The 25,882-nt window shown below is 44.7% G+C and overlaps 1 protein-coding gene across 1 annotated transcript; it reads left to right on the top strand.

Annotated features, from left to right (window-relative positions):
* Positions 1-14,212: 14,212 nt before the first annotated feature.
* LOC102065938 (organic solute transporter subunit alpha) lies at positions 14,213-23,951 on the top strand. The gene is made up of 8 exons (XM_005484409.4): positions 14,213-14,561; positions 15,909-16,060; positions 16,179-16,252; positions 17,554-17,712; positions 20,384-20,495; positions 21,399-21,545; positions 22,904-23,009; positions 23,490-23,951. The coding sequence occupies exons 1-8, from the start codon at positions 14,483-14,485 to the stop codon at positions 23,675-23,677; spliced, it is 1,017 nt and encodes a 338-aa protein (XP_005484466.2). The 5' UTR covers positions 14,213-14,482; the 3' UTR covers positions 23,678-23,951.
* Positions 23,952-25,882: the final 1,931 nt, after the last annotated feature.

Here is a 25,882-nt window from a genome sequence, read left to right as displayed (position 1 = left end):
CGCGTACGCCCTCGCGCAGCTGCATAAGCAAAAGCCATCATTTCTCAGCAGATAAACATGAAAAGATATTGATCCTAAAGGACTCTGATTTACAATCTTGATTTCCTCCAGACAGTTTGTATGAACAAATTACTTTACTGGGCATCCATGTGGTCCTTTGTCTCCAGATTTAGTGCTTATCTGTCAGAAACATACTGTGTATGGTGCACCTTGCATGTCTCCCATTCTTTTTACCTGTGGCTCTGGAGTCATTTATGAACCACATTGTTCTGTGGGAAAACACACTCCTGTGTATAGGATTTTTACAGCTCACCTGTAAAAATCACATCCAGTTCCTCAACTGGCTGCAAAACAAATGTTCTTTATTTGCAAGATTTGTGTGGCAGCTGCAGTGCCAGTGCCAGGCTGGCCAGCCAGTTCCTCCTTTGCTCCTGCTCTGCCTCAGCTCTGCCTCCTCTCTGGGTCTGGCCCTTTCCTCCTGCACAGGGCACAGCCTGGTCCTCCTTTTCCAAGCACCTCCTGATCTTCAGCTCTACCCCACATGTTAAGCTGTTTCTCTTTTTTGGTATTGATGCCTCAGGTTTTGGTTTTTATATTTTTCAGATTCTGTACTGCTTTGGTGTGTTCTTCTGAGCTTCATATTAGGGGATGGTAAGCTCTCTTTACAGAGCAGGCAGACAAAACAATTCCTTCTCTAGCTGGGGACCAAGGACAAATGATCCAAATCTGAGGCCCAGGAGCATAAACAATGGTGGAATGAAGAGAGAAAAACAAGAAGGATGGGACTTCATGGGCTGAAGCTGTAATTGGACAATTAACTCCAATATGCCAATGGACCAGAACTCATAAAAGTGAGAGACCTTGTGACCAGTCGTGCATTTTGTGACCATTTTTGTTCATCTTGGGTGTAGCCCTGGCTGGGCTCTTGTGCTGCCCAAGGTAAATCTACTGAGGCCTCCTAATAAATACCTGCTTTATTCTTTAGCTCCATCTAGCCTCTGTTCTAGGTCAGTCTACACAAGGCATCAGTATCAAATAAAAATCCTTTTGCTGCAAGAGGGAGACTGAGACTATTTCGTGTGTAGCAGGTGTTTAACATCCTGATCAAATTACCTAGCATGAATAAGTCACAGCATCACAGAAAGATGCCTGCTCAGCTTGTGTTGATTTTCCTAAAATCAGCTTGTGTTTCCTTATTCCTAGGAAAAGGTAGCCTGAAAGCACAGCCCTTTGCTGGACACAGACAAAAAAACACGCTGTGCCATCCTCAGCGTCTACGCCTCAAACATGAAGTTAAAATATACCTGAACAGCTTTAATGGTTTGTATTTTCATTTTAATGCCTTTAAAGGCTCTCCAGTACACAACACTGTCCCCTGTGTTATGGCTCCTGTGTTTTTTCTGAGGTGCATTGCATGTGCTGGGAATAAATGAGTGATTATCATCACATTTAAGCTCCCCCATCCCATTCTCATTGCTACAGTTATTGCTCTGGAGGACACAGAGACACACCTTGAGGTGAGTATTCCTAGGATGGCTAAGGATAATTTTTAGACATAAAAATTATTTATGTCTAAAAATTATGTTTCTAGCTGCAGAAACGCCTCTTTTTACCACTTCACTGAAAAGAAAAAATGAAGTGGGAGGTTGATTTATGGCTGGCCCTTACAAAAATAATATGCAAGAGAATAGGATCAAAAGTAAATTTCTTTATTAAATTATCAATGTTATTCTGTTGTTTTGTTTCATTCTTTTTTTTTAAGAAAAGGAGAACAAGAAGAAAACTATACTGGTATTCTGAGGAATAGAAGAAAGGAAAGTGAATTGAGAGTACATGCTGTTAGAAATTTTTACTTAATAATTTTGTCATCATAAATGCCACATGCTTGTTTAAATGAAAACTTTTCATGAGAACAACCCCATCTTCCAGTTGCAGAGGCGCTCATGTTCTGTGCAATGCCTGAACCCTGCCTTTCTCTAACATTTATCTTCTGCTTTTTCTGTCTTCAGCCTTGCTGGACACATGTCCGGTTTTCTGGTCTGTTTGAAGGGCCTGGAAAGGCCCGGAGTGGCCTTGGGGCAGCCCGTGTATCGAAGGACGAGAAGAGGCTTCAGTTCTTCTTTCGGTTTTTATGTTTATTAATTGTTTATCTAAAAGATGTTCTTTCAGCCCGACAGAGGTCTGCTCAGCAGTCAGCCATGAGCACACTGTGCCGCTCTCCGTAAAGCCACCTATCTTTATACCCATTGTTACGTGTACAATATTTATCATTTTTCCCCAATACCATTTATTCTTATTACTCGGTGCACTTTCAGTAATAACCAATCCAAAAGTGCCACCATCACCAAAGAAGATGGAGGAGAAGAAGAAGAAGAAGAAGGACAGGACACACCCCAATTCCTCCATCTTACTTCTCTAAACCCCCCTGTACATAAATCCTAAACCCTGTGTCTCACCCTCTAATTAACTAATCTTTTCGCCATTCACCCCGGTGAAGTCCTCTTATCTTCATACAGGTGTCGTCTCCCGTGTAGGGTCAAAGTCCTGCCACCAGACACTTCTGGCAACATTCCAGGACTCCCGGGCCCCCCAAGGGTGGTCTCGGTGGCTCGGCATCTCAGGACTCAGATCCTGAGATCCCACAGACACACCTGGAGCAGCTGCTCTCAGTGCCCCTGCCCTGAGCAGGGCAGCAGAACAGATTCTCTCTGAGGGTGCTGTCTGTGCTCAGAAGTCCCCAGGCAGTCTGTAATTCTGTGAAATGCAGCATGACAAGGGTGATAGGGCTGGGTACAGAAGGGGCAGGAGCACATGAGAGCTGTGACTTTCCTGGGCACAGCCTTGGTCCTGACCTCCTGAGTGGCTGCTGATTCTGTTTTCTCAGGGGACACTCAGCTCCTCATAGTTTTACACATGGCAATAGACTTCCAGTGGGATAGAAACAGCTTCCACAAAGGGCACCATGGCAGTGGGAACTGCAGGGAAAGGTGAGTGAAGGCAAGGGCCAGGAGTACATGTCTGCATTTGGGAGCCATGCTGTGCTCTGTGTCTGTGTGTAAACACGAGGCATTACACCTGACCTTTTAAAAGCAAACAGGTTTTGTCAAGTGTTGCAAAAATAGCCAAGAATTATTAAAAATATGATTTTGGTTTTAATACATTTTCTCCAGTATTCTAATCTATGGGACTAAGCTGATAAAAGCCTACTTCAGACAACTGTGAGATTTAAATACATACACATATACATGCACGTGTATGTATATGTATATATACTCCTTTCTCAGTATGCTGCTAATTTTTTTTTTTTGTTGTGTGTTTGGTTTTTCTTTAGGATACAGATCACATTTTCAATATTTTTTTGACAAAAAATATCTTTTAAAATTGGACTTTTGAGTAAAATCTGAGATTTTTGCAGAAAATAAGGCTTGAAGAAAATTTGAATTATTAGCATAATTTGATACTTAAATACCAAGTATTTTGAGACTTCTGTTTTTTCTACAGAGATAACAGTGAGTGTGGCTTTTTACAAGCATTTCACTGAATTAGCTTCTTTTCACTGAATTTACCGTTGTAAATGAATGTTTTCAGTCATAGTAAGCTCCAAGCAATTGTTGACAAATGTTTATACAAATTACTTTCTGGACATGCATATGTTTGCACTGTAGAAATTGGCCCCTAAGTATTACCTGTCAGTCAGACACGGTAATAATTTTCTGTCGTGAGACTTGAACACCTCCCCCCTACCCCCAAATACACAGCTCAGCATTTGGGTGGAACTTATCCAAATTCTTGCTTCCACTTACAAAGTCAGAATGAATTGGTGGGGAGTAAATATCAGAGAAACTGTAAACTGACTAGGTAGAATTGAGAGAGAGAGACGGAAAAGAAACAAAGGGCATCAGAGAAATTTTTCTCTGAAAATTGTTACTCAGGAATGACAGTTCTGAACCAGGACAGGTACCACATTATTCAGCTGTCAGTAAGGGCTGGAGGATGCTGGGGGAGCTGTGATAGCTCCTATATGAAGGTGCTAGTCAACTTGTCAGATGCTAGAAAAGAGGAAATTGGTGGCAAGAGGAGATAATAGAAGAGGCAAGTAGAGATAAATCAGAGAGATGTTAGACTAAGGGAGAGATAACAGATGCTGCCATGGGAACTGACAAGCAAGAGCAGAGAAGCTGGCTTGGGTCTCAGACAGACCACACACCCTGCAACTTACACATTAACATGAACAATGTATCCTGTGAAACAAAAATATATTCTAAAGAAATAACAAAATGACGGGGGGAAGAGAGAAACGGGCTATCAGGAATGCAAGAAGTATCTGGGAATATTTAATGAATTTGTCAAGACAAGAGAAAGATGTGTTGAAAGGTCTCTCTCTAGTCTTGCTCATAGTATGTTAAAATTGCTTCTGCCTTTTGAGCTTAATTGCTGCCTAAGGTTACAGTGTGAGCCATGTCTCTGACACCACTGCCTCTGATGGTTCTTACATCTGAAAGCTTTCCTGGTTTTTCCCAGTTTTCTCAAGTCAGGCTAATAAAATTATCACTTCCTACAACTTTGCCTCACTAGCATGCAAACCATCTGTTTCCTTTTTATTTTTTAACAATCTCTGTATAATGATTTTTGTCCCCTCAGGAACTCTGGAATATATCTATTCCATGTCCTGAGATGATGAAATGTAAGAGGAATAAGTAACAGCTGTTTTGAAAATGGTTCAAGAAATAAGAAGAAAGTGCCCAGGAGTGCAGTTCCTGGTGGCTCTAAATCAGCTCCTTCCTTCCTGAAACAGATGCTGGTGGAATTCACCTTGATCCAGTATGTGCATTGCATTGGGAGAGCAGTGTCCTGAGGCAGGGGTGAAAAGAGGCTTTGCTGGTACTCACACAGGGTGGGATCTGTGATCTGTTGCTGCAGCTCATTCCTGCAGAAATGCCACAGAAATCAGCTTGCTGCCTTCAGAGCAGCCCATAGAGATGGGGCTGGTCTACTGAATGTCAGCTGCTGGCTGTGGGTGAGAGCCCAAAGCAAGTCCTGCATACTCAAAGTCCCAATCCTCATAGAAACATCCTACAGATCTCTCCTTGCCCAGCCCCAGCCTTCCCTGCAGGGGGAGCAGAAGTGGGATGTGCAAGGTGTGCCCAAGCCAAAGGTGAGTCACCTCAATGGATCTTTGTTGCTCCAGTCTTCCCCCAGGTTGGTGTGGACCTTCTGGAAATGCAGGAGTGCCAAAAATCTGACATCTGGAGCTGCAATTTCCATTTCAGCTCGACAGACACAATTAGGACCTACCAACCTGTTTACTGAAAGAGGCTGCTTGTGCTTCCTTATGGGAACACAGGCTCTGAGTTTCACCTAATGAAATGGGCACGGAGCCTTTGCCAAACAAACCCCTCCTGAGCTATGCCAGGTGGGATGCCCTGAAAGTCCTGCTCTGCAGACTTCTGCAAACTGGAGCTGAATCCACAGCCACCCAGGAGCCTGTGCCCCACTCAGGATGGCTGTGGTGTGTGCCCACCTGTTTGCTCCAGGTGGAAGAGGATGACAAATTAACACTTTGAAGTACTCAGGACGAATGTGTACCAGGAGTAGAAGAAAACTGCACTCAGATAAAATCAAGGTATGTACATAGTAGATGACAATACTCATTAGAACCCTATTCCACTTCAAATTGCTTTTCATCTCTGGCAGATCTTTGCAAATTTGCTTAATTTGTAATCTTCCATATCAACGGATCATGAGAATTATTACTGTCAGGAGAATGTCAGTGCTGCTTAGGCAGAGCTGCATTAGGAGAAAGTGGCATTTTTTCAGCATAATTGCTTGAAGTATAAGAAATGAAGAATGGCTATCAGATTCCATTCAAAGGTTTGAGGGGGCAGAAGTGCAGAGAAAATGAAACTTCTAAGTATAAATATATGTTCACTGTATAATGCCCTTTGCTTATTTTTTAAGGCTGATGTGTACTTATTCTTACAATTATTTGGTGGTGACTTTTTGTATTACTCCAGACTCCATTTCTGCTCTTTGGACAGTCACAAATTTCTAGCTGTACCCCCTGACAGCTGCTAAGATGATGTAACAGATGCTGATAGGATGTGATTATTTTTAGTAATTTATGGCTCATAGTGCTCAAGCAATAAGCTGATCTGAACCAGTGTTTTGGCTAACACAAATGCCAGATAATAGAGCTATCCAGACTCCCTCTGCACATGAGGCTTTTAACCTTATACTTTGGAATAAATCACAACAGTTCTGCCCAGCAAAGACAAACATTTGAATTTGGTTGCCACTTCTTAAAATATTATTGAAAAATTTTACAATTTCAAATAGGACAATCATCAGAAGAATTCTTTTGTCTATTTGTGTGATGATCAAGAAACATTAATGTTTCTTGTCCTCCTGCATCCATCTCTGGAGGAACCCTTTCCTCCACACAGGTGCACTTCTGCCATTGCACAGATGAAAAAGCTCAGACTCAGGCTGCTTGACTTCCAAAACACTTCTTGCCAAAACTAAACAGATACCACAGCTATTGTCAATCTGCTTCACTGTATTCACAAGACCCCTGTTTCTGTCCAAATGAGCATGCAAAGGAAACAAAACATTTTAAGAGAACAGTATCATAAACCCCCAGAGAGGTGCAGGTTATTAATTATCAAGGCAATATCAGCACAATGTGAGTGTTTTGCTGTTTTATACTGGAAATCACAAAAAATGGCCATTCTCTTTGGAAGTACCCAGTTGTTCTCTTCAATGCCTTGTTTGCCTCTGGCAGCCTGAGCTGCCCCTGTCTGTCTCTGTGAGCTGGGCAGAGTCACTGGAAACCCTGGGGTGACAGTGCAAGTGCCCCAGACACACCAATTCCAAAGGGAAAACTCCTCATGGGTCACCACAGGTTGTCAGAGGCTGTAAAAACATCCAGGGGTGTGCAGAAGAAGGCTACAGGGTCTTTTGCAAGTTATTGCTTCAGGGTGTTTTTTTCCTTTTCTGCAGAACCACAAACAGTTCAGCAGGGTTTGTAAGTCCTTGGGCAGGGCACCCCCAGCCTCGTGACAACAGCTGCCCCTGGATTTGCAGTTTTGTGTCTGGGGCACAATTCCTCAGCTCATGATTCAGTGGCACAGACAGCACTTGCCCAAAGACAGGGAGATGCACCAGAGAGCCCATGCAGCCTTTCTCTTGCTAACAAATTTCAGAATTTTCTGGTTTACTGTGACCTGTGCATTATTCCATAACATCCCAGACCATGCAGCAATCCCTGCACACTTCAGGTGTTAGGCTGAAGCCCATCTTCCAGTTTTCATCTGCAGACTGCAGTGCATCTTTGAGCTATTACAAATGTGTACCTAATGTTTATTTGAAGCATAATTTCGTGTTTTCTTTCCAGCCAAACTCTGCTCCAGATGCTCTTGCTTCTGTACCAAACCTTTTCACCTCTCCATTTGGCTCTGTTTGTGCCTGGACTACAGCACAAAAATTCAAAATTGAACGTGGATGTTTGTGCTCTTCTTTCACCTTCACAGCTCACTACAAACTCAGACAGTGCCTGTGGCTTTTCAGTGTTTTCTGAACCACTAATTTCCCATGCATGTAGCAAGAGCTATAGCACTGAGGTAGCTTTCAAACAGCAAGAAACTGAAAATATCTTTTTTCCTGACTGTAACTTTCAAAATAAAATTTCTATTAATTATTTAGAGGGGGAAAGAACACAAGTAGGAGCTTCAGCTTTTTCACAGGCTGTCTTTATATAAAGGTTAAAAGTACAGTTTCAGGCTGTGCCCCTGATTTTGGAAGTAGGCAGTGCAGGATTTCACCCCTGCCCAGGCTGCTGGCACAGGCAGTCTCAGTGCCATGGTGACTGAAGCCCATGCTGACAACATTTTGCATTCATACATGTGTGTGCTTTTCTGCTTGCTTCACAAAACAGCATATCCCTAGTCTTGGAGCATGTTGTGTTTTGGGTTTTAAATTACATTACAATATTTTAATTATAATATTATATTAAAGTTTTGCAGTTGTGTGTGCATGTTCTGGTTTTGAGCTTGTTTTTTTTTTTCCTTTCCCAGTAATAGCAGTACAGAGAGAGCAGAAAACATTTCTGTCATGTTGTGACCTGTCGGGAGAAATGCATGATGAGTCCTGCCCAGCACTGGCTGATGTGAGAGGAGCAGTGTGAGTAATGGAGGGCACAGTGCCTGAGATGCCCCAGGCAGATGAACTGCAGCAACTTCTGAAGGGAGCCCTGCTCTCCCCTCCAGGACACTGCTGGAAACCATCATCTCCAGCATGGGTTTGGCTCTGGAAACCCTGTTCCATAAGGAGGTCTTCAGCTTTTCCGTAGGTCTAGTGTCCTGAATCAAGCTGAAAAGAAGAAACTTCCATTAAAAAACAAAACAAAAACAAAAACCAAACCAAACAAAACCAAACCAAACAAAACAACAAAAAACCCCAACGAATTTTTGTGTACTTTCCTCACTTTGAAGCATTATGTTTTTATTTACATTACTTTTTTATTTTAATGATTTGCAAAGTGTTTCATATTTCAAAATTTGCTTTGAACACCCCATGCAAAACAATTCCTGTAGGAAATGTCAAGCTGAAATGTTTTTACATAAACCGAAGTTACAAAATAGCTTCCTGACAATAAATCTTTTAAAAATCACCCCTCTTATCAGAAGCCTCCCTTCAGCTGAACTGGCATTTTTGACACAAAATGTCAAAATTCTTGACTAGAAGATGGGGGTTATAAATCAGGACTGGAAAGGAAAAATCCACAGAAATTCATCCTAGATACAGAACTCCTTAATCCTTATCTATTCCTTTTGATGCTCAAGATCTGTGAGGTTTGTCTTTGCCCATCAGTGCCCTTGGATGCCTGTGAGATGCTCTCAGAGTGGCATTTACCTGGTCCTTGAGGCATATTTGTCTCACTGCTCATCAACACTCCTTTGGGGAGAAACTTCTCCCATTGCTGAGGAGCTCTGCAATCAAATATGTGTACTTTATCAGAGCAGGGAAAATGCACTCCCTGACTCCACTCTCCCTCGGGATGCTGATTGTTGGCCGCCCCCCTTTCCACCAGTTTGGGATCCTAATTTTATAAGGTTCTTTCAGCTCTTTGTTCTACTATGAAGTACCATGAATTTCCTTTCTGTTATTCTACTGACACAGGCAATTGCTCCTAATTACTTTCAAAGGGTAAGACAGGGCAAATGATTACTTGTAACTGGAGGAAAGTGTAACAATACATTAAAAAATTAACATTTTTGATTCTGTCTCTAAATTTCTGCCCTTTATTGGCTGCCAGAAACTGATCTGCTGCTTTGGAAGTAAGATAAAATCACACTTGTTAGCTTCAGATTTAATGAAAGCCTCTCAAAATTCTCTTTTATTGCTCCTGTACTGATAAGAGTCTTTGTCTAAGCTTTCCTCTTAAGAGCATGAAAGCCTCTGGCACACCTGATATTCTTTTTTATGTAGAAATTTGTCCACATGAATAAGCACTAAAATTACAATTCAGTTTTGTTATCTTTATTTCATTGTCATGACTGTATTTATTTCTTTTTATAGTTGCTGTCATAATCCAGAGAACAAGCAAATCCCCTTATCAATTTCTTTTACAGTGATACAGATGTTCCTTTTCTTACATTAATGACCCCCCTTTCCTGAAATGAGTAGTTTATTACCGGTGGTTGGTGAAAAATCCACAGATTTATAGTGGAAAAGGCTGACTTGCATGTATATCCAACTGTGTATTATGCTATAGCTGAAAAACAGGATTTAATTTCATTATTAAACACATACATTCCTTTGAAATCTGAACAATTTTAGCTGGTTTTTCTGATTCTTATCTGAGTATCCAAACTTGTGAGAAATGTGATGTACAGTTCCCTATAGCACTGAAAATTTATTACTTATTTTTCTAACACAAAATTGTCCTGTTAGCTTGAACTCTGCTGAACAGTTCAAAAACTCAAAAAGTTGGTTTTCCTTCCCTGTAATTTCACCCAGTTCCTCTGAATTTTCATTTCGTGCTTCATGTTTGACTGAAGCATAGCTTTGTTTTGGCAGAGCACACAGAGGAAATCTAAATTTCTTCTACAGGGAACTGGAGATACCTCTCTTCCTGAGAGTGAATGAATAAAGTCTAGGTTTTGGCATTATTTAAAATGATCAGTTAGTATTATTTTTCCTCTTATATTTAATTTTTTCCTTCCTTTGTGTGAGTGTTCCTTTTCTTTATAGTTATTTCTTTTTGCCTTCTATCCATCACAATGAAAAATGAAGAATCAGTTGCTTTCATTGTATTGAAATATTAACCCAAGTTTAAAGATTCCTTTACACAAGTTTTTACTGACATCGTGAGTTTCTTGCATCAGTATAGATCACATCCTTTCATATAAACACAGTTTTGCAAGTACTTCTACAGTGCTCCCTGTGCCCACACTCTAGCAGAGGGACTGCTGAAGCTCTACCTCTTTTTCCATGAAATTAATGTTCAAATGCAGCATTTCAAATCCAGCAACAACACTTAAAAGGATAATTGCCTCTCCCACTGATGAGTGTTAGGTTCTTTCTGGGATGATTCAGTTTACCACTCTGCATCAGTTAGCCTCCAAATTGTCTTAAACAAATGCAGTGGGAGGAGGTTAAACAGCTCAAATAATTTGTCTGTCAAACTCACTGATTGAGCCATGTGATTGGAGGTCCATGACTGTCACCCTGGCTTTTTAAGTTGTTCTAAGCCTTTTGATATTTACATTCTTGTAACAAACTTTCTCACACACTTTATGTAATAAACATTTTTTGCATTCTTTTATAGAAGAAGTGAACTGTTCCCAGTGTTAGGTTTGTGGTTGGACTCAATTATCCTAAAGGTCTTTCCCAGACTGAAGGACTCTGTGAAAGGGGCTGCATTTCCCATCTTTCCCATCTTTCCCATCTTTCCCATGGGCACTGATGATGCTGATGTCTGCTGCCCTTCCTACAACCAAAAGGCAATAGCTTATCCTATGTATCCTGTGCAATGGAGCTTTGAGTTTGTCCTGTGAGATAACTGCAGGATGTTCTGCTGTTCAGTTTCTGAGCCAGGGCTGACATCAGGATTTTATCTGTAGGCTTGGCCCCCCAACATGGGGTAGAGGGGCTGTGTCACCTTCTGAAGGCCAATATTGCTCCTCCAGGGAGATGCCACCGATGGCATCAGCTCCTCTGGACCCCACACCATGGGACAATGACCACAAGAGGATCCTGTTCCTGTTCCACAGAGATGAGAGGATCCAGTAATCCCTGCAGTGAGGTGGGTGAAAATGAAAGTCATCACAAAATGGAAGAAAGATAAGCACCTGCAGTGCTCTTTAAAAGATGAACACAAGTAGAAGCAAAGGGACAAAGCAGAAGCAAAGGTTTCTTGAGAAGAAACAAGGCTGAGCTGGGCAGTGTCTGGAAGGGGACAGAACCACAAAGAATTCTACAGCTCCTGGTCAACAGAGGAAGGGAACTGTGTTCAGAGGTGGCTTTTATTCTGAGGACCTGTGACAATCCCTTGATGCATCCAAATGGATAGGTGATCCATTTATAAATACTTATCCAGTGCGGAAGGTGGCTTTGGGGTTTGGTTAGTTCATTGGTTTTTCACAGAAAATACAATATCTTGAACTAAAAGGTTAAAGCAAAAACTGGAATAGTGAAGCTGGGAGGAAAACATACTCAGAGTTATGGGAATTTAAAGGATTCATTGTTGGTGCTTAGAGGGCAGAGCAGAGAGGGCAGAGCTGAAGAGCCTGGTCTAAGAAAGTGAGCACAGAGCAGCGCAGAGCAGCAGACCTCTGGTGTGGTAACTGAGGGATCATGGCACATTCTTCAGTTTGCTTTATCACATTTAAACATTGTCAGGCAAATATTGTTGCCAAGACACAGTCCAGAATGTGAGGAAGAGGTGATGCACGCTCCCCCCAGGACCTATGGCAGCTTTTAAGGAAGTGGATCCAATGTTTGACCCAAAAATGGCAAATGGTGTTTCTACACAAAAAAGGAATCACAATAGGTCTCTTTTTAGACTCTGTTTTGCCTGAGATGCTCCAGTAGAAGAAAAGAGCTGGAGAGTTGGACCCCTACAGCAGCAGGTAGGAATTAATCTTTAACTTCTAAACTTCAACATGTTAATTTTCTATAGGTTTGAGACAGGAAACTCTCTAATGCCATGCTCAGTGTCTGCTGCAGTATTTTTTCCAGACTGGTATTTCTGAATGGTATAAATAATACTGTCAAATCCAAAACTGTTCTTGAGTTCAAGGAATTCTTGAGTCTCTTACACTTAGTGTATGAGAGTCTTCAACACAATCATTGCCAAATCTGCCTCATTCAGAAAAAGGAATTCACAGGTAAGGGGGTTCTATTTTTAGCTTTCAGGGGCTGGCAGCCTAAAGAGTAACAGATGGAAATCTTGTTGTGTCTGCTCAGGAAGAACATTCAAAGGCCTTGGCTGTCTTTAAATCTCAGCAATCCTTATGAGTTTTTGGTCACATTTTGGAATATGTGACCACCTGAAAATAGTTGGTTAAAAAAAAAATCAAGCAAACAGTGTAGAAAATGGATGGTCTTTTGAGGTAATTTTCCTCTCTACCAGCAAATGTTTCTTCAGGATGAGAAAACAGACTTTCAAATAGAAAATAAGCTGGAATAGTGTTTCATGGATTTTGCCTGTGTGTTTCTGCAGCTGGGTAGAGAATGCTCTGGGCAGATGTGAGAATTGGGCAGACACCACATTCCAACAGCCACTTACTGTCACATCCCTTCTGGTGAAAGGCTTTCATCCTCATCTCTCAATGCAGTGAAAACAACATCAGCAATGCCAAAGAGGACTCAAAATAAATTACTGTGATCTGTAACCAAGTTCTCCTGACAGCAGCAGACTAGGCTGTCAGTAGCCTCATCTGTCTTGCTCCCAAATCCTGCGACTCTGGAAGGGGCCTGCCTTCTCTCAGTTGGGTACCTCTGTCTTAGACAGTAAGCAGTCCCATTCTCCCCTGCATCCTCGTGTTCCTGCTGGCAGTGTTTCAGTGTCTGGCCTGTCCTTCCTGTAAAACCTTTGGAAATCCTGTGAAAACTGCAAGAGGACAGCTCTTACCACAGGGCTCTTCGTGCTTAAAAATGTCTCTAAATTCCTCACCTGCCCACTTCAATTTGTTCAATTTTCTAAAACACCACCATGGCGTAGGGAGGCCTCCATATGTATCTTAGCTGTTTTGTGTCTTCCTTTTTCTATCCACAAATTTCTCACAGTCCTTTGCATTTTGTCCCATGCTGATTCTTGCTGTCATTTTTGAAGACTGTCCACTGTGGCCCCAGGATCTTTTTCATGAGTGGCAATCGTTTATCACTGCATAGGTGATCAGGACTGTCCTCCTTCCCCTGGACACCCTCTGTGCTCATTGTTACAGCGTGTCCCTGTCCTTTTGTCACCCAGGCAGTCACCATTAGGGCTGGCCAGCTTTCAGCCTGAGTATCCTGAACAACCTGGTGGGTCACCAAATCCCATCATGACAGTACGCATTCCCTTTCCCTGGAAACAGCCTGAAAGCGCTCGGGCTGCAGAAAGGATCCTTCCAGCAGAGGGAAAGTGGAGAATCTCTCAGTACATTCCTGCCCTCCCTGCTCTCCCCATCAGCGTCTCACCTCGTTGCAGCCAAGTGGATCGGGGAGCCTTTGGTGAAAGGCTCCATGAAGAGTCTCTCAAACACCTGCCCCACTGACACAGCATCTTCTGCCCATGCCCTGGGGCTGGAGGGAAGGCGAACACCGCCCTGCGCATCCCTGCCACCCCCCGGGCTGCTCCAGCGGCCCTCGGCTGCCGAGACCCGGCTCGGGGCTGTGAATGTGGGCCCGGGCAGGGCCGGCTGGGTGCCGCAAGCAGCTCCGAGGCCGGGCAGAGACAGGGAGACCATCGGGAACAGCCGGGCCCGTGCCAGGCGGGGCGGCCGCGCTGTCCCAGGCTATGCACTGTCCCGGGCTCGGCGCTGTCCCGGGCTCGGCGCTGTCCCGGGCTAGGCACTGTCCGGGCTGTGCACTGTCCCGGGTTCGGCTCTGTCCCAGGTTCGGCTCTGTCCCGGGTTATGCACTGTCCCGGGCTATGCACTGCCCCGGGCTCGGCGCTGTCCCGGGCTCAGCACTGTCCCGGGCTCAGCACTGCCCCGGGCTCGGCGCTGTCCCGGGCTCAGCACTGTCCCGGGCTCAGCACTGCCCCGGGTTATGCACTGTCCCCGGTAATGCACTGTCCCGGGCTCGGCGCTGTCCGTGCCGCTGTGCCGGGCGCCAGGAGGCAGCGCGGGCTCGGTCCGTGCCCGCCCCGGCCCGGGGTAATCATTAACCGGGCCCGGCCGCCGGCACCCGCCGCGCTTCGCCGCCGCACTCGGCCGGGACCGGCGGCCGGGCACGTATCGACCCCAGCCCGGCACGGCCGGGGCTCCGCGCAGCCATGGAGGGCGAGGCCAACGGGACCCTGCATCCGGCCTGCGGCTCCAGCGAGCCGCCCTACTCGGAGGAGCTTCTCCGGAGTAAGTGCGGGGCGGGAGGAGAGGGGGCTGCCGGCCGGACAGCCGGGACAGCGCCCTCGGCACCCACTGCGGCGGGATGGGGGGAAGCTGGCCCTGCCCCTGTCCCTGGCACTGTCCCTGCTGCTGTCCCTGCCTGTGTCCCTGTCCCTGTCCCTGTCCCTGTCCCTGCCTGTGCCCCTGTCCCTGCCTGTGCCCCTGTCCCTGCCCATCCCCTGTACCCTGTCCCTGTCCCTGTCTGTGCCCCTTCGCCGTTCTTCCCCGGCGAGGAAATCCCCGTTCGGAGGCCGGCACCCGCCTGTCCCGGCCGATCCTCCGCCTGTCTGGGGCCCGAGCAGGCTCCGGCGCAGGGCGGGAGCTCAGCACGGCCCCAGCCCGGGCTCGGCTGGGCTGGCTCAGAACGGGGTTGCGGCGGGAACCGGCCCTGGAGCCGCGCCGGGCCTCGGGCCCCCTCCGGTGAGATTCAAGGAGCGGAGGTGTCACTGAGACGTGCCCTGCCCCGCCTGCAGCCAAATCTGGAAGTGCCGGGGTTTTTTGAGCAGGTTGGATTAAAGGGGCTGCGGCAGAGGCTCTGCTTTGCTTTCAGATAGGCTGCGGGTCCGGCAGGAGTTAGTACGGATGATGAGCATGAACTTCTCCTGAATTTAGCATGCGGTGCCTTTTTCTGTCTCTGGAAACACATCCCTTGGGAGAAAATGCCCTTCAGCTGTCAGCTGTGGGTCAAAGTTCATACCCATACTCAGTATCAATGATAAAACCTATAATCTATGGGTAAATGTTGAAGTGTTTAAGGGAGAAGCAATAAAGATTTTGGTGAAGACACCAAGTTTAATCTCAGGCTTGGGATATCAGGGACTTTTCCTTACATTGCTCGTGTACCCTACAAAATCCCACCGAGCTTCTAGAAAGTTTGCCTGCCTAAGGAAGTTACTTGTAACATGCCTATGAGCATATGATGGAAGCAGAGAACTAATATTGAATGAATACGTGTTTGCTTGTAGCCTGCCTGGAAAAGTTCCCAGATTATGTATTTATTTCTGCTACATATTTACATTCATCTAAGGATATTTGTCCTGGAACTCCCCCTTTCTGAAAGGCACTATTGCATAATGCTTTCAGAAGGTGAAGGCGTATTCTTCCTGCCTGCTGTCTGTGGATCCTGGAAAGATTTAGTCATGAACTTCAGTATTTGAAGGGTTCTGTGGAGTCAGTGTCTGCCTGTGTAACTAGGGATGAGTGCAAGTATCTGCAGGAATATGGCAAAGAAGCCCCTCAGAGATGGTGTTGTTACATTAATATTTGAGAAGTTCATGAAATAAATCAGAACTGTTTCCTTTTCTCTCTCTGCAGGCCTTGACCTTCCAGGGAGATTTCTCTTTGCAACCTTGACTCTGATGACACTCATTGCCATTCTGGTGTTTATAGAGGAAGCAGTCTACATCTACAGGAAAATCCCCTCCTCCAAAAGATCAATCATAATTTGGATTAATGCTGCAGCTCCAGTAAGCCAACATGGAAATGAGATAAAATTCAATGCTGAAAATAAGGCTTCCCTGAAAATCCACAGGGGCCACATGAGCTCTTTGGCCTTCATACAACCTTCCTCCCTTTTCTTTGCAGGTGATCTCCACTACTTCATGCATTGGCATGTGGGTTCCTCGCTCAACAATGTTCACAGATTTCACAGCAGGAATGTGAGTGTTCTGCTTGTGTCTAGGTGTTGCTCCAAACCCTGAATTTCTTCCCTTTCAACATCTGCTGCTCTTGGTAACACAGTAATTCTGTAAATTTAACAATTCAGTAATTTCTTTGTTTGAATTGAAATCTCTTGGCAGCTCTTTCCTGGGAGGTGGAAAATGCTGAAACAGTTCCCAGTGCTCCAGTCCCCCCAGTGTGGGAACGTCAGTGTGAAGGATCTGTGACTCACATGTAATTGATTCCTTGCACTGACAGTCTCCTTGGAGCAGCAGTCTGTCTTTCCTCTCTCTGCATGCCATGTGGAATCAGAGTCTGGCCTGTGACTCCTTCCCTGCACTTTTACCAATGATGAGCCATGGGGGTCTGTTATTAATGGTGCCAAGTGAGCCCCCAGTGAGCACATCAGGGTAAAAATGTTCCACAGTTATCCTGATGAAAGCACTTTATGTGTGAGCATGACAGCTCTGGCATGCACAGAGAAGAAGGGAGAAATGTGCTCCCTGCCTTCTGGGGGTGATGGCAGGACTGAGTGGGGATGTGCCATGGCCCTGAGCACTCCACACCTGGAGATGAGTAACAGAGGAGGGACAACACAGGAGTGGGGAATACTGCTGGCATGTGCCAGTGTGTGCAGGTAGTGCAGATTGCCAGAAACTTCCAACAATCCAGTCCTGTGGCACTTCAAGCATGTTTAAATTCCCTCTCCTCCCTTGCCCAAGCTGCAGGCAGTGCAGCAGAGGACCTCTTTTATTGGTTGGGTTTCCATGTTTGGTGGCACAGTCTGCAGTTCCTGGGTAGGGCTGAGACTGTGCAGCTGGGGAGGGAGGGAGAGATGGGGTTGCAGCAGTCGGGGCTTTGTCTGCAGAGGAACCGCACCCTGCCCGGGCCAGCACATTCAGCGATAGCTACTTATGTGAACCCAGCCATGTTTGTTGGTTGAAAGCCATGTTTGAGGAGCAAGAGGACTTGTTCTAAAAGGTCCAGACTAGTGAGAACTAGATAACTTATGGGGAATGAAGGGGCCAGGAAAGCCTGTGCTTTAACTGCAACTCTGCTCACCAGAGCAGCTTTGGGAAATTCCACACCTGCTCTGTGCCTCGGTTCATTCCTCCTTCAGTGAGGGTAGAACTGCTCCTCCAAGGTGATGGAAAGCAGAAGGTGTCTCAAAGATAGAGCTAGAGCTTTTGTTGATTGGGAAGCACAAGCTGTAAAAACCCTGTACAGGAGGTGGCCCTGCCCTGCACAGGCATATGAGACACACAAACAAGTTTGAGCTGGAATTCTCTCCCTCTCCTAGATTTTTTGCCATAGTTATCCACAAGTTCCTGATGATGATGATTAAAGAGTGTGGAGGGCAGAAGGTGCTGCTCAGACGCTTTGAAAATGGTCACTTCACCATCACCACCGGCCCCTGCTGCTGCTGCTGCCTCTGCCTCCCTCGTGTGCCCATCACCAGGTGAGCCACCCCTTCAGGATTCCCTTTAAGGAGCTTGGAAACGGCTGCTGGAATTCAGCCAGCTCCGCAGGGCCAGGCTCACAGCAAAGCTTCCCAAAAGTCAGTCTCAAGATGCCTCAAACTGTTTATTTTAAACAGCATCCTCTCTCTGGGGCTGTACACCACCACTAATTTATTTAGTTTCTGTAATGCAGAGGTGTGTGGGTGGAGAAATTTCTACTCTAGAAAACCTAATAATTGACATTTCAGTTTCTTTTCGTTCCAAAAGGGAACAAATGTCTCAAGATTGGGTATTTTAACAAGCAGAATTGTCAAATGGAGGCTCTCTTGATAGAAAATTTCTCTCACTTTGATAAAATGGAAATGTTTCATTCTGATTTTGACTTTAAAACTACTTGAGGTTGAAATAATTTTTAGAACAAAAAGTAGAAGTAATTCTTGTTAAGCTTTGTTCTCAATGAAATGGCATTGTCTGGTGAGGCAAAAGCAGACTTTTTTGGTTCTAAATTTATTATTAAAGCATGTTTGAGAAGGGGGGTGAGGATGGAGAGCTCCAGGAGCCAATATGCTGTAACATAAACCTGTCCTCCTTTGGCACTGCCTCCTCTGGTCAGCGCCACCCCCTCACTCACACACCTCTCCACAGCCTGGAAGCCTCCTGTGTTTCCCTGAGCTTTCCTGCTGACACAGAGCATGGGACTGTTTCTCTCATTACAGACAAAACCTGAGGGACTGAAAAGAAACCTTTTTGTGAGGGTGTGGACTTGAGTGTCCCAGGGGATTGTACAATCTGCTTAAAGAAAAGCAGCAAACAGAACACAGCACAGTGGTTTCTGATGCATTTTCAAAAATTCTAATTTTTCACTACAACATTTTTTCCTTAAACTGCCTCATTGGCTATTAGAATTCAAACTTTAGTTTCCATAATTTTATTTTAATAGAGTATAGGTTGTAGCAGCTGGGAGCTTGGGAGAGGATCCCCTACTCTGCCTTGCTGTGGTTCAGCCCAGTGGCAGCTTATGCAGTATGATGTCAGCTAATATGGACTCACTTCAGGGGCTACACAGTGCCTGCTACTGCTGGCAGGAAGGACAGCTCTCTGTTGGGATAAAAAAACCCCAGGCTTTTTGCTCTGCAGAGGGCTTAGGCCTCCTTCTCCAGCATCTGTAGCACTGGAAACCCATCTGCTCTCTGCTTCTAACCTCCAGCCTTTTCCCAGTGCAGGGTACCTTTCTAAAGAAAAGATATTGGCAAGCTATGAGAGAAAAGTCAGTCTCACATTCCTTCCATAGGGATCTTATGGGGAAATAGGGAGCTATCCCAGGGGAGGGATTAATTATTTAAAAAACCCATACATATCTGCAGTCCTGGGGAAAATAACAAGGTACAGATGAGGCAGTGTGGCAACCCATGCACAGGGAGACATGTGGCAGGAGAGATCTGGTGATCAGCAAAGGTGGGCCTGTGTTAACAAGGGAAGCAGCTCATGGCATGGCTGTGACTGCACTCTTTGTCATATGCACTATTCTTTAAAGCTCTCTGGGAATAATAAATCTTTGAGAAGGCACACACTGGCCCATTGCAGGTCTTTCCACATGGGTTTGTGCTGTTGATAATCCTGTGGTTACCAGCTATATTCATTGAGCAATTCCTGTAATTCCTGTTTCATAGCTGTATCCTTTAGCACACTAAATGGCAGCCTCCTGTCTGTGAGACATCTCTGATGCCAGGGACCAAGGAACTCCAGTGAAAACAACACTGAAAATATGAGAAATAATGCACAGTAATAACAGACTGAAAGATGAGGCAGCTGTAGCAGCTGCAGCTTCACCTGTGAAAGCAGAAGAGCTCAGGTCAGTCAGCTTCCATGCCCTCTGTTAGAAAGCTCATCTGCCCCTCTCCAGGTGGGCTGCAGAGCTGGCTGGCCAGGTTACAGGTGTGCTCTGGACACACTTTACAGTGACAGAAGTGAAGGAATCCTGGCCAGGCTACAGGTGTGCTCTGGACACACTTTACAGTGACAAAGTGAAGGAATCCTGGCCAGGTTACAGGTGTGCTCTGGACCCACTTTACAGTGACAAAGCGAAGGAATCCTGAGCTCTCCTGCTGGCCTTGTGCAATTTGCCAAGTTAGAGGCTGTTCCCTCCTTCTGTTGGACCACAGAGGGACAAGCCCGGATCTTACATGGTGCTCTTCAAGGTGCACTGAGGAACCCCCAGTCCTTTCACCTAGGGCTGTGTGATCCCCTTCCTTGATCTACCACAGGACTAGGAAGTGGCTGAACAGGCTGATTTGTCCAATTTCATGGGAGGGCTGCAATAATAAGGCAACAAGGCAAGAGCAAATACATCATTGTTCAGGAACCGGTTGTGCAGCTCCTGTCTCCCTGGTTGGCTTCAGGGCAGAGAAAGACATCATGTTTTGCCCAGCCTTGGTTAGTATGTACTTGCTGCAGAGCAAGAAAAGTACTATTTTTGTAGAGACTTTATTAAATAAACACTGGGAAATTCTTGGAAATATTTTCTAATCTTGAAGCTGTTCCTCCCCAGATTTTAGCCACATGCTACAGAGGAATGGAAAAGTTCTGCAGTTGACAGAATCCAGAAAATGTCATTAAGGCTGCTAATACATCTTTGCCTATTTTTTTTGTTGCTTTTTTATTTTTATCCAGGCAAACCCTCTTTTGGCTGAAGCTGGGCACCTTTCAGTTTGCTGTCTTTCGGCCTGTGCTCGTATTTTTATCAATAGTGCTTTGGACTAATGGCAATTATGTTCTTTACAATGTAAGTAACTATTTTAATCAGAGAAGGTCGTCAAAATCCATAGGTTTCAGGGCTGATGTAACTATCTTAGCCTACAACTAAACTGTGACATCTGGGACCATTTCCAAGGGAGTCCTTACTATATTCTTTTGACACCTGAAGCATGTAATTTCCTGACATCCTTGATTTCTGCCTTCCTTGGCTCTCTTGGAAAGAAATTGAGCATCAGAGGGGGTTGGGCATCAGATTATACATTTCCCAGCTGGTATGGTTAGAATAGCAGGACTGCAAGTTGCCCTGTGGGATGTACCTGCCCTGTGTTTTGTAAGGGACAGCCTTAAGAAATAAGTGTATGTACTGGCATGTTAACAGGAAGCCTAATTCTGTGTTTTCCAGCAAGACATGGTGATTTTCATATCTGTGCAAAATGAAAAGATAGTACTGTACTTCTGCTTTCTACCATGCAACCTGCAAGCTGATGTAGAAATCTGTATCTGATAATAATTTGGCGCCTCTTGGATAACTCAGACTAAAAGCAATATTTTTGTTGTTGTTTCATGGTATGAAATGAAGTACCCACCTGAGATGTCAGGCTGAACCTGCTCTCGTGAGCTGTTGAGCATTGCCAGGTGCTGCTGGGGTCTCTGAAAAGGCAAACACTCCATGGCTGGCCATGGCAACACTGAGGATTGTGTCACTGGCACCTCCCCAGGCTGGACACGTCCCTGTGCTGGTGCCTGCAGGACAGAGCCTGTGCCAATGCTCCAGTTGGCACTGGGCACTTCCCCATGCAAAACCCAGCAACTGCTGCTGCCACCAGCTTTCATGCAGATAGAAAAATGCATTTTAATGTCATCCAGTTCACGGCTTCTTCCTGGAAACACTGAAGAAAGGTTGTATAAGGTTGTGTGATTTGCTTCTCAGGTGTCTCCCAAAGGACCTGCACTGTGGATCAGCTGCTTCATTGGTGCCCTCACCCTTTGTGCTCTGTGGGTGGTAGGAATCATGTTTCGAAAAGTTAGGATTCTCCTTAAGTGTAAGAACATTATCCCAAAATTTGCTCTTTATCAGGTGAGAACTTTAATATTTCTGGGAAGTATTTCTCTTAACTGCTGATACTACTCTGCCTTTCTTGTTCTTGCTCCTTTCCTGAAAATTTATGGTACTTTTTCCCTTTAAATACACTGTGTAAAGCCATATTTTTACCTGATTAAAGCTGCATCCCTTTCAAGCACTCTCCTTGGCTGCTGTTCAGTTTTACTTTGAGCCAATTCACCTCTAGTCTCAGGAGTGCTGGAGATGTGAAAGCCATGTAAAATCTGTCTATCTTTAGATCACTGAAATCACAACAGCACTTTCTGTGGGGCTTGAAGGAAGCTTTGCAGCTGTGGTATCCTGAAATGCAATGTTCAAATGCTGGTGTGCACCTCAGAGAGATGTTGCATTGTGCAGGCAGCTGTTGTTTGAACTGTTCCAGCGTTCCACAATATGCTGTTTTAACAGTATTTTTCTTGGCCATTCTGCACTTTAGATTTAGATAATACTGAAAATACTGGCTGCAAATCATTAAACAGTAAGGACCAGAACCACATAGGTTAGATTGAAAAAGCACAGGGACAAAGCCACCCTCTTCCACATCACTCTGAAGAGAGCCCAGCAGAATCCTTGGAAATGTCTCCTCCTTGGACAGGACATGCATCAACGCTGGTGCACTGAGTTGGGTAAATTGTTAAGCACTAATAAAGGCAGCAAACAGGATGGTCACACCTGCAAAGCTGTGTCAGGGTGAATTCAGGTTTGGGATGGCAAACTCTGTTGATGTGAGGGTTTAACTCAGGCAGTTCCACAGCAGCCACAGAGGCACTTGGACAACTCCATGGCAGCAAAGGTCTGGCTCAATGTGATGGGATGAGCAAGTGGTGGCTCATGAACTCGAGCTGTGAAGAGTCCCTCATACCTTCTGGCAGAGCCAGTCTCATAATCTGGGGACCACAACATCTCCCTGCTGTGGCAAAAAGAGGAGACAACAGGAAAAATGTTCTTTGAGTCTTTTTTCCACTAAGGAAGAACATAAGCTCATAGGTCAAATTAACTATCATTTTTTAAACATTGTTACCTACTATTCAGAGCTCAGTCTTATTTGAAATCCCTGCTGTGAGGTCTGTGTATAAGGTACCTCCCAAATGAAGGCCTGAGAACAAATGCTTTTCAAGTCCAGGATTAATTTAATGTTCCTATTCAGAGCAATATCATCCTGACCTTAAGATGAATTCTGCAGAATGGCAGCACCCTGCTGGCAGGTGGGGGGAAAGGGAGGGCAAGCAAGGAGGAATGAGGCAAAGGAGGTTCTGTTATCAAAGCAGAATTGTTGTGTGAACTGTAAACCCCTTTCTGGTAGCTAAGGCATTTGTTTTCTGTTTCTGGTGCAGTTTATTGTCATTCTGAACCACCTGCAGACCACTATTATCAACATATTTGCTACACAAAAAATTATTCCCTGTGCTCCACCACTCTCCTCTACAGCCAGAGGATCATGTAAGTATTTTGGGGGAAGAATGTTCTTCATTGACTTATAAAAGTACCAGTTCATTGTTGCTGATGGCAATCTCTGGTGTTTTCCCAAAATACAAATTTCATCGTATCACTAGCTTTTGGAGAATCTCAATTTTAGTTTAAAAACAATAACAAAAGTTTCATAGCTGTCATGGTTGTAGAGAACAACTTGATAATGAGAAGAGCTGGAATCAGAAATGAGAGGAAAAGAAATCAACATGCATAATTACTGTTAAATCTCTTATATTTTGGATGCATAATTTATTGTATTCTTATTGTTGGGCAATACTGGAATTCTGTAACTGATTTCATTGCTGAGTGTGAGAGACACAGGGGCAGGATGAGAGAGTTTGTTCCTTTTGCACAGGTAAAAATTAATAAGCCAATTATTCAATTTTTGTCTGATAGTAATTTCCCCTTTTGGGGGGCTTTTCTTTATATAATTTTTTCTTTTTTTGGCAGACATTGCCCAGCAGCTGCTCATCATGGAAATGTTTCTGATAACTGTAATCTCCAGGGTGTTCTATCGGAGGAAATACCACGACCTGGAGCCTCCGGAGTGCGTGGCTGAAGAACCTGGGGACAAGAAGCAGAGTCCTGAGGTTATCCTGAATGGTGCAGCTGTGCAAGATGCATTGCCAAAGGTTTAGAAGTGCTCCTGTAATGCAGGAGCTGTAAGATCAGCTTCAGGAACTTCTTGCACCAAAAACAGCCCCTGTCCATGTCAGAGCATGCCATGAGTGCCTGTGAGCTGCAGTACTGAAAGACCAGTAGAGATAATCCTGCTGATTCTCCAGCCATGTGGGCATGGTGTGAGGGCTTTCCCACCATGTAATTTACTAAGATTTTATACCATTTTGTACTGTTACTGAGCACTTGATGGTGCCAACCTGTCTTACAATACAATTTTAGTTTTATTTTTTAGCTATTAGCATGGCTATGATTTAGAGTTAATTCCAGAGTAATTATTTTTCATCTTTTTTGACTTTTAAAAAAGCTTATTTCACCCTGGATCGCTGTCATATGTCCAACACAGCATTTTTCCATGCTTCCTCCATTACAATAGATCATCTCTCACTCTACACCAGGAGCTCACCCTAGCTAATTCTGATCAGTAAATACAATCTCATCTTTGTTCTGAAATTTTCAAGTCCATGTGGGCTCTCCAGCTACAGAGACAATGATCTCTCTAGGGCAAGACTTTTTACATTCCTAGTCAATTCACCTCCTAAATTGGTAAATACACTCTTACTGTTTGTAAATATGTCAGATGTTCTTCCTGTGGACAGCAGGTTCTCTGTCACTGGCCTAGAAAAGGAAGGTAGGAGTTAGAGTCTGGGATATCTTCTGGTCTGTGATGTCTCATGGTGCTTTGGTTCTCTGCTTGGTAAATGGGGATAATGACACTCAGGGTCCCTGCACTAACAGTGAGGATGGGAGTCATTGGAAGGGCTGTTGGGGTGCTGGTCACCAGCCAGCTGGACAGGAGCCAGCGTGTCCCCAGGCAGCCAGGAGGGCTAGTGGCACCTGGCCTGGATCAAGAGTGTGGCCAGCAGGCCCAGGGCAGGGCTGTCCCCCTGGTGAGGCCACAGCTCAAACCTTTTGTTCAGGTTTGGGCCCCTGATGACAAAGAGGGCATTGAGGTGCTGGAGTGTGTCCAGGGAAGGGCAAGAGAACAAAGCCAGGCAGACTGGAGTCACAGGACACTTTGGGTTGGAAGACACCTTTAAAGGACATCCAGTCCAAGCCTCTGCAGTGAGCAGCACATTTTCACCTGGATCAGGCTGCTCATCCATACTGACCTTGAATGTTTCCAGGGACAGAGCACCTGCCACCTCTCTGGGCCACCCATTCCATCATTTTACACGTCTCACTGTAAAAAAGTCTTCCTTATATCTAGTCTAGATCTATGCTCTTGTAGTTTTAACATTTATCTCTTGTCCTATTGCAACAGGCCCTGCAATAAAACAAAAAGGGTGTCCCCATGTTTCTTGTAGTCCCCTTTGGGCACTGGAAGGCCACAATAAGGTGGCCTCTTCCCAGAGCCTTCTGCTCTCTGGGCTGAGCAGTCCCATCTCCCTCAGCCTGTCTCATAGGCTGAAGTGCTCCAGCCCTCCCATCGTTTCTGTGGCCCTTCTCTGGACCCACTCCAGCACACAGCAGGGCTTCATTTATGGCTCACATTGAATTAAAACGTTGCATTCTGTTTGGGAATTGGTGGGAAATGAAATATACTGAAAACAGCTGGTGAACCACCTGAAGTCGAAATTGGGGCTGGCTTAAAATGTTTTTTCTTTCTGATTGAGGTCAGAAAAAATATTTTCTTTAAAACTGAAGGATTCCATAATAGTAGAAAACTTGAATTATTTTTTGTTTGAAATGGTTGATGCAATTTTCATATTTAATCTCTTTTTCTAAGTAGGCAGTCTGGGAAATCAATATAGACTCTTGGACTGCATTAATTTGAGAGAATCTGCACTTTTCCCTTGAAAAATTATTAATGTGAAAATTTTTACTCTGCATTAGAGTGAGTGTATTAGAATAAGTTAGCTGGGATCAGCTAACTTATTCTTAACATGAGAAATCTTCTTAATGTATTTTAACATTATGACTATTAGCATATTCCTAATGTTGCTTTATATCAGTGCAATCTAGGCCATGGGTCCATACACAGGCTTGAAGAGCAATACTGAATTTCATAACAGCATTGGGGATGGTTGGCTGCAAGTACAATCAGCTTCAAAATTCGAAAATAAAATATTTTGAGTTGGTAAAGCATCTTTGTGCTTTCTGTAGTGGTTCAAGGGAATGCTTTGATGGGGGGGATCTGTGGCATGGAAAAGCAGATCCATGTG

The sequence above is a fragment of the Zonotrichia albicollis genome, chromosome 2 (assembly GCF_047830755.1).
Source record: "Zonotrichia albicollis isolate bZonAlb1 chromosome 2, bZonAlb1.hap1, whole genome shotgun sequence".
NCBI lineage: Eukaryota > Metazoa > Chordata > Aves > Passeriformes > Passerellidae > Zonotrichia > Zonotrichia albicollis.
This window is presented reverse-complemented; position numbering and strand designations above follow the sequence as displayed.

Excerpts from the sequence above, each read along its gene's own strand:
- LOC102065938 (XM_005484409.4), top strand. The coding sequence starts at position 14,483 with ATGGAGGGCGAGGCCAACGGGACCCTGCATCCGGCCTGCGGCTCCAGC. Across the intron at positions 16,253-17,553 it reads ACAGATTTCACAGCAGGAAT|ATTTTTTGCCATAGTTATCC; the intron begins GTGAGTGTTCTG and ends TCCCTCTCCTAG. Across the intron at positions 17,713-20,383 it reads CCTCGTGTGCCCATCACCAG|GCAAACCCTCTTTTGGCTGA; the intron begins GTGAGCCACCCC and ends ATTTTTATCCAG.